We start from the raw sequence: 13,532 nt of genomic DNA on the forward strand, positions 1-13,532 counted from the left end.
TCTTACTAAGCATTTCAGCTATAAACACGCATGGTGCTTCTATTTTCATAAAGTTTGTAATTTTGGAAAAATTACTAGAAAGTGTCCTCATCATAAATTGTACATATTCATCTTCAGTCTGGTTCTTTTCGCATATTTATTAAATTTAAACTAAAAAAGAATTGCTCCGATGTAAATATAGTTCCAAACAAAGCGATTATTTTTATTGCAAAATTTCGTAACTGAGAATATTTCTCAGTTACGAATCGTCGAGCAATTTAAGGGAAACTAGCTCGTATTAACGTTGCACATGGGAAAAAAATACGAAAATCATTCATGCAGCTATCCCGTTCTCCTGTGTTCGAACCCAGTCAGCGTTTTTAACCAGTCAATTACTCCCTGAGGTTTAGGAGCAGTAATGGCTAAACTAAATAAAAATAGTGTGCAACACACTATTTATACATCCTTATTTATTTAAAACAATAGAAGTTTTTTAGTGTGGTGTTTATTTTTTTAATGTTTAATTTAAATGCCACATGTAGCTTTAGTATTTTCAAGGATTTTAATTATAATTTTCTATATTATTGTCAGAAATGAAACAGATCATTAAATGTATTAAACAAAAATATCTCTGCATTCATTAACAATTATTAATTTGCTTTGAAAATCACAATTATCGATAAAAAATTAAATGTATTTTGAATTGTTGGATTCAGTATGTAACGCAGAATCGAACTGGAGGCAATTTGGGCAATTAGACAGCGAAGAGTTTCATAACCATTGCAGGTATTTGATATAGTTTGTTATTTAGTGGATTACAGCAAAACATAAAATAAAATTTTCAGTACAAGTAATGGAAGAGTTTGATGGATGTCCATGCAAGAAAAGTTGTTTTTCGCATTTCCAAATCAGATCTAACAGATTTTGTTATTGCCATCTACTGCAATATTTTAAATAATGTATCTTAAAAAATTTGCTAATAAAGTCTTAGCACTTTAAAACATTGCTGCAATTGCGATTCATGTTTTAGTTAATTATGGCAGAGCACGCAAGAATTATTTTCTTAAAAGAAGCAAATTCTCCTTCATGGAGAGAGTAATTGATTCATATTTACGTCATACACGGGGAAAACCAGCAAAAGAAGTTTACAGCCAGTTCGTTCGCAGTCTCTGGGATTTAACCCCGGATTTAACTATCAGTAGTAAGCCATTGATTCAACTGTCATATCCACTCGGCTACTGACAGATCTTTTTTTAAAATTGAATGCCTCAGCAAAGCTTTGTTCCTTCTTGCAATGTTCGATTTAGTCTTTCCGCTTTTCTTTTCAGTTGTGTAAAAAGAGTAAAGCGGAAAATAATTCGGTTATTTTTGTAAACAACATTTTAAATTTTTACTGATGAATTCTCCTCTGATGAATGATCAATTACTGATGAATTTTAATTTTGATACATTCATATTCCGTTTAGGTTCTATACTTTCAGCATAATTTTTTATTACACCATCTACCAACTGCCGAGTAGTTTTTACGTTGCAAGAACTACTATCAGATGTTGCGCTGAATGAAATGCTTGAAATGATTGTTTCTTTCCCCAACGGCGGGCACTAGCTAGTTTTCGCTTTCGCCCCTACTACGGTCAGAAGTGGTGGCCATTTTATTATTGAAGCACCTGATAGGCGGCCGCTGTTACCTCCTATGAAGGGCAGACAATTTAGATCCATGTCTGCACCAGAATTCGAACCTGTGCCCTTCGGTTTCGCAGCCGGCTCCCCTAACCACTACACCATTTGGGCGGCCTTGAAATAAAGGTAGGAAATATGCAAAAAAAAAAAAAAAAAAAAAAAAAAAAACCTGATAAAATACTTTTTAAGGGTTGGATGTATTCTGGTGTTTTAATGCCCAAGATAGTCTAAAAATATCTTCAATAATAACTATATATAATATTAATAACTGTAATAAATTATTGTATAGTCATCAAATATAGCAACAGAAATAGAGTTCACACATGAACTTTCATGTATTGATGTACAAATGGGTATTTCTATATTACAGTAGTTTGGCTAGAAACGGGAATTGGCGAGTCTCAGCTTTTGCGAAAAACCGACGGCTACTGATACGCCCAAGTGGTGTCGTCATTCAATGTCCACGGTTACGGGTCTGTTGAGATATGTATGCACTTTACTTTTCTTCAGCTAGTGAAAGTTTGTTTTCAATTTTTCTTTGCAAAATATTTAATATGCTTACTATCTTCCATCTTAGAAAATCAGCGAAATGGAGGCTCAAAAAGCACAGGGGTACAGTTGGCCATCACATATTTAGTGAAGTTTATATTCAGATATCGTATGAAGCGTGATAATTTATGTGTTTGATATATTATTAGCAGTTGCTGCTGAACTATGGCCACTAAAAAGTGTCTAATTAAAATGAATTTCGGGTATGTTTTTACATAAAGTTTATTTAAAGAAATTGCTAAAACACTGTATTAAATAAAATAATAAATACAAATTTATGGAAAATTCCTTCTGTATTTGTATATTAAATAAGTGTGCTCTAGACATTAAATGAATCGGACTCGCCAGCGGCCGAAGGGGTTGAACACTGGTAGTTCGATTCGGGTTCAAAACCTAGCGAGCGCTTTTCGTGGTTTTCCCTATGTACAACATGGATGCAAGCCAGTTACGCTTAGCCCTTCACGAAGGCATCCCTACACTTAGGCAGACAGCGCTCGTGTATTTTTCCAAACCAAACTATTAAATGACTTGCTTGTGTGTTTCGGTAACCGTCTGTTTCTCGTCAACGTTGAAACTCCCTAGTTCCCGTTTCTCACCTAAGCCGCTATAACATAAAAATACCCATAACAGCATTAATTCTATACAGTCTTGTTCTCAAACATGCTATTTCTCAAGGCACATTATTATATTATGGAACAAAAATTCGTGAGCGAAAAATGTACTGAAAATCTTTTAAAAACAAAATTACTGAGTTATTAATAAGTAAAGTATATGCGCAAAAAAGTCAGCATTTTTTTTTCTAAAGAGCAGCTCATTAACGTAAAAAGGAATTTTTTTCTTGAGAGTCAGTAATTGGTCTTATGATGAGATACAGCAGTGGCTCGAAATTATATCTTCTTTCCTCAAAGCTCTTTAACAAACGATGAATAACCCCTGTCAAATGAAAACCTGAGAGGTGAGTTTTAACTAGTTTCCTTTCAAAAATATTCTTTGAGTCTCGAAATGAGTGGTATGGAGGTTTATTATAAGCGATTCAATTAAACATGGGAGTTAACTACATCATGATTTTTTATTGTATTGAGTTCAGTGAAGAACCTAGCATGTGCAGTACCTCCCAGGTCTTTTGAATCATAAAGTAAATAGCAAAAAAGGTTTAAAACAGTGCATGTTTCGATACTTGAAACTCAAGTTCGATAATTATACAAAATTCCATCAGTTAATTTTCTCCAAAATAAGATTCAAATATAAATTTGCGAAGGTAGTGTTTCATATTTCTGTAAAAACATCATATTTAAATCCTTTGCTAATTAAAACAAACAAAGGGTCCTACCACGAAGGCATCACGCAAATAATCCTCTTGTGCTTTGCCTTACTCAAATAACTGATTCATGCCGCTTCAGGTTTTTGAAGCTTATAATTACCACAATACATATATTGTATTGTCTTCAGCTGTATACTGTTTTCAGACATTGAACTTCAGGTAGCTAAAGCAAATAAACAAATAACAGAATAACCTATCAGAATTCTATGAATTACTTTTCAGGATTTTATGGATTTTATGGATAAGTTCATTATTCAAAGGACTTAAGAATTTTCGGATTTCGTAAAAGTAATTCTGTCTTCGAAAAATTACTTTAGTCACAAGCATTTTAACTTATTTAAAGAAAATTCAGTAATATTGCTCGATTTTAGTAATTTTTTTGTTTATTATCAATAAATATTCTTAAAATGTTCTAAGAAAACTGAATACATCATTCTTATTTGTATTTATCTGAACTTTATCATCACATCTCCTTGGCTATCGTTTCATAATTTTTGTGATTTCCACGTAATAATGACATATAATAGTGGTTTCTCTCAAACATTTTACACAAATAAATAATTATGCTTCTATTTTGATATATTTGCTTAAAATTATATGAAACACGGCATTTCTAAAACTTCCATTTTTTTTTAAATTTATTTTTCAAAGAAAGCAGATGTTTCTTGCAAAGGTTTAAAATCCAGCTTTTTTTTTTCTCAGATTATTTGCTTGGATATTTTATTTTTTAACTGGCTATTTCTGAGTGGCCATAAGGTTTACTTAAATAATGTTATTATAGCTTTATCCACTTAATTCTGATCTGAGATTTCTAAAACCTCATTCTGCATAGTTATTAGATCTCGCAACTTGGCCTTCACTCAAAAATTTATACCACAGCTTCAGATGTAAAAGGGAGTTCATATTATTTTAATTTACAAATAATAAGATGGTATATTTTAAATATTTGAATGACTTAGAAGATTAAAAATTAAGAATGAATGTCTCGTTTCAAAAGAGGGATAAATAAGGTGTCCAGACCTTTTTGCTTTAATGTAAAAAATTAATTAAATATTTGCGCTTTGACGTATCTTGTCACAGTTTGTCCCATGCTAAAGACAGGTACTTCAAATAGGACGTGCATGTATTAGGGATTAGAGATGATATCTCTGAATCCAAGCAAAAATTCAGAAAAATACAAATAGAGTAGTCTGCCACCAGTTATACTGTTCATTTGGACCAATAACGTTTATAGAATCTAAGGCATCGAGCCAAAAATGTCAAATAAAAGTAGTTGCTAATATTAATTCAGACAATCTTAGGATGAAAATGGCAAGAAATTCAGTATAATTTTATCGTCTTACAAGCAGTTAAAGGGCTTAAATAGATATATATCAATAAATGTACGAAACTTTGACGAAGGTTTATTTAATATCGGATATACTGCATGAAAATATATCAGATGAAATCTGAGGGTTTAACGACAATCTACGAACACCGTATTTATTTAAAATTATGCAAAACAAGCAATCTCAGATCGCAGGTTTTGAAACTGGTCAAGCAAAGGTTGCTTTTTCATTTAAGTTTTATGTTTTAAATTAGAGGCTGATATGAAGCAAAAGAACGGTACATACCATCTGGATCTTTTACTACAAACTTTCATGACTAAGCCCGAAAACATGAAAAAACGGAAAGAGAATTGATTATGTCCTTTAGGTGGAAAAACTCACGGCGCGAACGTACAGCTGGTAAAACAAGGCGAAATTTAGAATTACTGGTAGACACTTTTACAAAATGATTATATCTTGAATTATGAAATGTTCCTGCTTGGATACCGACTGTAGGCTTAGAAAATTAAAAGGACTGCTAAAGTTTTTTTTTAATAATATCAACGGAAAACGTTATAAAACTGAGTGGAGAGTATCACAATTCAAAGTTTTGATACAAAAACAGTACACTAGTGCAACTTTGAAAAATAAAGACTTAACAACGAAAAACAATGCATTTCTGAAAATTATTTTTAATGTGCAAAATGTCGGCATCTGTCTCAATAGCTAGAATTGAAATGAATAAATAGATTTGACTAGAATTTAAAAATGAAAGTTTCTTATAATTTATGATTAAAAATTGCGTTCTCTTTTATATTTCGCTTTTTTGCAATATTGCGATAATAAAACCACACAAAGTTTCTTCTAACGGAGACTTTTCTTATGCAAACTGTTTTTGACATTACATACATATAAAGGCATAAGCCTGCAGAAATGTTATTTCAAAATATTTGCTATCTGTTCCTGATTTACTTTTCATGATTTTCTGGGGTATTGTTTATGATTCATAAATTTAACCTCCCTTTTTAACGCATTTTATTAAGCAGCTTAACTATAGCCTTGAATTTTTTTAAGAAGCATATTCTCGAATTTAAGTCATGAATGATTACAAAGTGATAGGGAAGCAATTAGTAAATAACTTTGTCACTCAAAACTATCTTTTTAAATCACTACCTATTATACCTTGTCACGAATAACATAATTTCATTTGTATTTTATACTTTCTTATGCTAGATTACTAAAGCAAACACAAGACATATTTCGAATATCATAAGGAAAGATGGTTTGGAAACAGCGTCTTTATAGGTTTGTCGATTTAATTATCACAACCTACGCAAGCATTTTACGATGGATGAAAAAAAGTATTTGAATGGATTTTATTTAAGCACTAATTTTATTCTTAATAAGTTAACTAAAAACATAAATGCTTATGGGACAGCATACAGCATTTCAATTAGCGTAAGAAAGGAAAAATATGCACTGATATATATATATTTATTAGAATACGGAAAGTACAGATATGCAAATTTTTATGAGGAAACAAACAACTGAACAGACAGTGATAAACACGTTCTAATATTTGATTGATTAACTAAATGAGTGAAAGATGCAAGAAAGGCAATCTGCACATTTATTTTAAGGAATTGTGAGTAAAAAATTGCTCCCAATGCCTTTCATGGCCAAAAAAGATAAGCCAAAATTCAGCCACCAACCAAACATCTATGGGCAAAAACTTCCTTCCAGTCAGAGAAGATACAAATCCTACCATCTCAGAACAAAACAAAAACTCAAGTGTTCTCCTAAGCTCAAGCTACAAGCTCCACCATTCCGAACAGTTTAATCTTGTCTCATTAAAAACAATACGATATTAATTATTGAAACAATGAAAAAACAGACTTCACCAATAGCTAAAAAAATGCAATAGTGGATATTCTTGATACTGTCAGCAATTGCCTTTAATTGTATTAACATGAGACATACGAAAATCATATCTGAGCCCGAACCTGATCGAGTAAAGAAGAATTGGAAGTCGAAATCACCAAATTTACCAATAGCATCCATCTCGTCAACAACTCAGCAACAAATGAATTTAACAGTACCCACCCCTTTCTTCTACTTCCTGATAATATCAGGCATAAAATAAAAAATTAAAAAAAGGCATTAGAAAACAATTACAGTTAATAAAGGATTCGAGCATCAAACACATATGAACGCCCTTCAGCAGTACACTGGTGTGCAAAAATTAAGGACGAAGTCAAAAAATTAGCATATCAGCTGAACGAAGAGGCAGAGCGGACAGAAAGACCAATCAGGAGATTAAGTAAGGTGATGTGCGGTAGCACATGCGCAGATATGCAGGTAGACGTAATGGGAGAGTGTCTGAGTAGTATAAAGCATGTTGTCCGTGTAAGATCAGTATTTCTGGCAAAGAGATTACACGCCGTATAGCATTTAAAATCCCACCGAGTTGCTGCCTCAGCGAGAAATGGCGAATAATCAATCTGTTAGACGACATCTGGATGCTTTTACCCGAGGTCGAATCATTGGGAAGTTGGAGGAAGGCCGCAGTGTGACAAGTGTGGCTGCAGAGTTCGGAATTGCTCACAGCATCGTTTCACGACTTTGGAGACAATTTCAAACTACAGGAACAGCTATCCGGGGGTTTAGTAGTGGTCGTCCACGAGGAACCACACCCGCAGATGACCGGTATATTGCCTTACAGGCCAGAAGAAACAGGCGGCAGACAGCGGGAGAAATCGCTAGACACACGACGCAGGCGACTGGACGACCGATATCGCGTTTTACCGTGGCCACAAGACTGCACGGTGGTGGTCTGTTTGCACGACGCCCTGTACGGTGTGTACCTCTAACGCCTGCCCATCGGAGAAGGCGTTCTCTGTGGTGCTGGGAACACCAGAATTGGAGAGACAAGGAATGGGGACGAGTACTCTTTACAGATGAGAGCAGATTCAGTCTGAGTAGCGATTCTCATCGCATACTCATCTGGAGAGAGTGGGGAAGCCGCAATCATCCCTCGAACATCATTGAAAGGGACAGGTATGGAGGTGGCGGTGTTCTCGTTTGGGGAGGCACCATGCTTGGTAGTCGTACAGACCTTCACATCTTCGACGCAGGTTCAGTCAACGGGACCCGTTATTGTAACGAGATTCTTCTTCCATATGTGCGTCTTTTTAGAGGCGCTATGGGTCCGCAGTTCCTTTTCATGGACGACAATGCACCACATCATCGCACAGTAGCTGCCGAACAGCTCTTAGAGAGTGAGGATATTGGCCGGCACCATCTCCGGATCTCAATCCCATCGAGCATGTATGGGATTTTCTAGGCAGACGCTTGGCAGCTCGTACCTTACCACCAGTAACGATTCCGGAGCTTCGATTGGCGCTGCAAGACGAATGGGCAGCAATGCCTCAACAACTCATTGACACCCTCATTCTCTCAGCATGGGCAGACGCTGTGAAACCTGCCTAGCAGTCAAGGGAGATCATATCCCCTATTAAAGACCGGATGTTTCTTGCTGGACACCCATTACAGGGATGTTTCGGCCTTCAGTCGCATTGCGCTCCATGCTACTTTTTCAATAAAGCTTCTTTTTATCCCTCTGATTTCTCTTTTAGTAAGTGTTGCTTACATTACTCATGTCCTTACGTATTGGGGATCTTACGGTATTAAATGTGTTGATTTGGAAAGCTTTTGTACAAAGTTACATTGAAAAAACCGTCTCGTCCTTAATTTTTGCACACCAGTGTATATCAGGAAAGATATCATTGCCGTCATGGCTCAGGGAGCAATTTTTTCCGTACCCTACCCACAAGAGACAAGTCTCTTTTCGACATAGCCAGGAGGTCAAAAAAGCCCTTTAAACAAATTCCTCCTCTTCATGGCACAAATGAAACTGCTTATTCGGATGAAGAAAAAGCAATTACCTTTGAAGGCATGTTCTTGGATGTTGCGAAATATTTTGATACGGTTTTTCACCGGAGGCTTATCTTCAAACTAATCAAACTTGACTTCCTAGACCCACAGCATCAAATTATTAGCATCCTGCCTCCATAGTAGAACATTTGCAATGAAAGTTGGAAATGCAAGATCTGCAAACAGAAATGTAACAAGAACGTTCCTCAAGGATCTCTTCCCTCTTCATTTATATATAACATTTAGACTTACGACATCCCGAAAGATCCTCATATCACTTTATTTACTGATAAAAATACAGCAATGCTGATGCAAGAATGCAGAATTCCTATCATAAGATTACAGCAATGAAATTATCTTATGGAAGTCGAGAACTGGCTAACCTTTGGGAGGATAGTAGTCAACACGACCAGTACCAAAGCTATCATATTCCAGGAAGGACATACAAATTTCAGACCATTCATACCAATTCTCAAAGCAATAATTCTTGTCCAATTCTGCTTTGATATTTTTTCTTACTGTACACCTGATCTGTAATATGTATTCAGTCCTTCAGCACATTTATAATCGCTTAAAATGTGAACTAATTTTATCCCACTAAAATGACTAAGGTGCAAGATATCTCTCTTTAGTAACATGATTTCCAAACTTCTCGTATTATGGCCTAAACATTCAAAGATTATATTACCAACAGTTCTATTTAACCTTTCATTCGAAGTTACTGCTCATGGGCAGTCAGAATATGTGTCTCTTTGCTTTTCATTGCTTTATTTATTTCTTTTATATTTCCATTGCGAAAATCCATTTGCTTGGTGACTTTCCAAATTTTCGAAACAGTATACTGAAAATTTGGCTATGTTTTTTTAGAATTTCTAATTGTATTCTCTAGAATATCAGCAGCTAAATTTTTTAATATTATGTATTTTTATTTAGCAAATATTAAATGAGCAAATTCATATACAGGGTGTATCAGTACGGCGGTGACAAACTTTCAGGACAGATAGAGCACACCTAGACGATAGGAAATCACATAGGAATGCACGGTCGGAAACGCTTTCCTGGCGCGGTAGCGACGACACAAAATTCAAGAAAGGCAGGACACGAACGGGATGAGAAAACATTATTCGAAGCACAGCAAAAACAACGAAAAAAGAACAGAAAGGGTAACGATCATCTCAAAGAAGGTGTTCGAAATTACGACCCGTACTGTGATGCAGGATCCATGCGTCATGTACCGTCGTCTTCCATTCGTGATGCAGATCTTCCAAGCTCCAGAGAAGTGAGGCCTGCATCACGGTCCGGCGTCGTAATTTCGAACACCTTCTTTAATGATGATCGTTGTTTGTTTTTGTTCTTATCTGTAGGTTTCCGTTGTACTAAACGTAATAAAACATGTTTTGTCTCACTGTTTGTGTCCTTCCTTTTTTTTGCCTTTTTTGTCGTCATTACCGCGCCAAAAAAGCGTTTCCCACCATGCACTGCTATGTGATTTCCCATCGTCTAGATGTACTCTGACTCTCCTGAAAGTTTGTCACCGCTGTACTGATACACCTCTTACTGTAATTAAGCTCTCAAGTACATAACCAATATATCCATGTCACTTAATCATGTATCCAATGTATTAATCTATGTAACTGACGGATCATATTTAATGTAGCATTACAGGTATTGATGTATTTAAGAATTATTATTATTAGTAGTAGTATTTGATGAATGTAAGAATTATGGCAACGTGCGTCCAAGAGCATCGCCAATGCATTCTAACAGCTAAAGCTTATATATTCACGCAGCTAACGCATTCATGTAACATCATCAACTACCAGTTTTTGTTCACGCGACTTCACAGAGAAGCAAATGCATTCCCAAGGCAGGCCTCCTGGGCCTTGGGAGCTGCCGGTTTAAGATAGTGGAGGGCGTGAGACATATACCTGCTTACCTTTGTTAGACTCCAGATGTCCCCGTCCTCCGTCACCAGTTACCTGTACTGATACATCGTGTGTATGTATTCTGGAAAATTGAGAATTCAAGACTAGAGGTCATCCTTGTAAGGAAACCTAGCTCATATTCAAATTACTGTCATGGGGAAAATTATGAGAATGCTTATTTATCCACTCCTACTCACAGTACCTAAAGCCGAGTTGAATTACCAGTGTTTAGCGGATTTGTCTAGTGGGCCATTGTTAAATGTACGTAATGACGAACTGACTGAAAATGTTGGAATAGAGCGATCGTTAATAAAATGAGAATGGTAAGACAATGAGGCAATATTTACCTTTTATTCATTAAAAATTATTTAAGGATTTAATAATCATGAAGGCCATTAAAGATTGCGCATAATATATGATAATTTAAGTACATATATTAAATATATGTTTCTCAACGTGAGAATTTCACTGTTTCAGTGGAAAACCGCCCAGACGGTGTAGTTGTTAGCGATATTGATTGCTGTATTGATGGGCTCGGTTCGAATCCCGAAAAGGAATGGACGTTTATAAGTGTATTATTGTCTGTGCGGTAAGGGGCGCTCTCAAAATACACGGCGAGCTAAACGTCCTCTCTAGTGGTTGATGGTACAGAAAAAGGGAGAGACACTCGGACCGTTCGCCGGAGTAATGCCTATCAAAATTGAGACGGAGATTACAATTAGCAAGTCCCTGTGATACCTAAAATAACTTCAGGAATACACCAGTGTCGAACTTATTTCAACCTCTACCTGTTTCATGTTCGGCTTATTTGACTTGAGACTGTAAGGCACAATCTATAAAAATGCCCATATATAAAGATAAGGTAAAACTTATGTTAGGGCAACGAAACCACTAGAAATATTTACTTTTCATGTTTACTAAATATAATGATTCTTTACACATTAATAAATATATGAACAATGTAAATTTTTTAAATGTGGTAAAATTCAATGTTATAATATATTAAAATGAAGTATTTCCAATTTCCCATGTTAATTAAAACACACTACTTGTATCAAAAAGTCTTAAGCCGAAAGAAGTTCTGATGCATAGTGAAAATGAGGAAACACGGCAGAAAATAAATGGGAATCATTGCAGCACACATAGATAGCAATGATCCAATGATTGCATCTTAGCTTTAATATATATAAATTTAATATTTTAGGATGCGTGGGAGAGAAGACATCTATTATTTTTTAGTCATGGTCAAGATGGTTATAGATACTACTAGCATAAAGATAGAATGCGTAGTAGAATACTTGAACTTGGACACAAACGTAGTTCTGGATTCGTCACCTAATTTTTATTTTTTGATAAAACAAATTTGATCCACATATCACCATGGGCGCAATATGCAACCCACAATTTTTGGAAGCTTACATCTCTTCAGATAATGGGCAATACAGAGACGTGTTGCTTTGATACAGGCAAGTGGGAAAGTGATTACTCATTCAGAAAGAGCGAGGGATAAAAGAATCCAAAAAGTTCCAGTTTCAATTGAAATCTTTAATTTGATTGGCTGCAAGTTTACGTAAGAAAGCGTGAAGCGGGTTAATTTTGAAATGACGCAATTTAGATTGATATGGTATAAATAATACTATTTTTAGAACAGTAAGGGGAAGTACCCAAATTAAAATGAAGAATTAAAAAGGACTATTGCCAACTGAAATTAGAAGTTTGCTTTATATATATATAAACTTAAAGCATCTAAATTTATTATTAAATTGGAATAAAAGCAAGGCAATTTACTCTATAATATTATAATTGCAACCGTGTATAAGAGGTTTAACACAATATCAAAACAAATCCAATTAAAGAAAGAATTCACAGCAGAACAAACTCGAAAAATAAAAATAATAAAGGGAAAATATACAAATAAAAATTAATCTCCTTTCATCGAAACTCCAATTCAGAACTCATCAGGAGAAAACATGCGTTTCACATAAGAAAAGTATATTTTTACGTTATTATTCATGATAACCAGTAATTTATTATTAATATTATAACATTAACTATAAAAACCAATAATTAATTATTATATTTATGACATTACTTGTAATAACCGGTAATTTATTATTAAATATAAAAAGATATAATAAAGCAGTGTTATCACAGTGTATGACAGTTAAAGTTTACTTGTTAGATGAAGACGATAAATATGTCTGATTGCTTTTAAAAGTTTCCGTTTATATCAAAAGTATCGATAAAAATACATATATAAACTTCTTTTCTACATTACGCGTAATAAGATTTCAACATGACATTCTCCGCGTTTTCTGTTCCCAAATTTTATAGTAAATTGCTAGAAAACTCTTGTCATGTGAAAAGTCTGCTTATGATATATTTTTCATACAGTCTGCTTTGGGCGGAAGGCGTTTAAAAATCCGCTTTAAAAACAAATTTATATCTACTTGTATTTGAAGTACATAAATAACAGAAAATATTTATTATTTCGTGAAAAAATCAAAATGAAGAAAAAGCTGACAAAATTTATTGAGAGGCAAAGTTAAATTTCCAGCTTTACAGGCATAATAATTATTAGGTTATGAAGTAGGCTACTGTGTCTTAAATCCAATAAAATTTAAATTATTGATTTTTCTAAGATACGAGTATCCGAAATTTAATGAATTTCATAATGCAAACTTTTAATTTAGGAAGTTAGCCAAAGTTCTCTTGGTTAGCAAACTTAATTATTATTCACGAACATGTTTCATTAATGAAAACAGACGTCCGACAGGAAGTTGTTCTCGAAACCAAGAACAATTATTTTAAATTACGCAACATGTGTGAGCAATTCCA

The 13,532-nt window shown here is 34.5% G+C and overlaps 1 protein-coding gene across 3 annotated transcripts in view; it reads right to left on the minus strand.

Moving 5' to 3' along the window:
• LOC118190572 (carbohydrate sulfotransferase 1-like) overlaps positions 1-13,532 on the minus strand; it is a 250,812-nt gene that overhangs the window by 35,312 nt on the left and 201,968 nt on the right. Inside the window, exon 1 of one of the 3 annotated variants that reach the window (XM_085808643.1) lies at positions 5,143-5,274. The exons of the other annotated variants lie outside the window; for them this stretch is intronic. Within the exon in view, the coding sequence (XP_085664769.1) occupies positions 5,143-5,189 (47 nt within the window). The 5' untranslated portion in view covers positions 5,190-5,274. Of the gene's footprint in view, positions 1-5,142; positions 5,275-13,532 lie in introns of those variants that run through there. 3 annotated transcript variants of the gene reach the window in all.

This window comes from Stegodyphus dumicola, chromosome X1 (assembly GCF_044657685.1).
Source record: "Stegodyphus dumicola isolate Sdum_Otavi_A_Nest chromosome X1, ASM4465768v1".
In the NCBI taxonomy this organism is placed as follows: Eukaryota; Metazoa; Arthropoda; class Arachnida; order Araneae; family Eresidae; genus Stegodyphus; species Stegodyphus dumicola.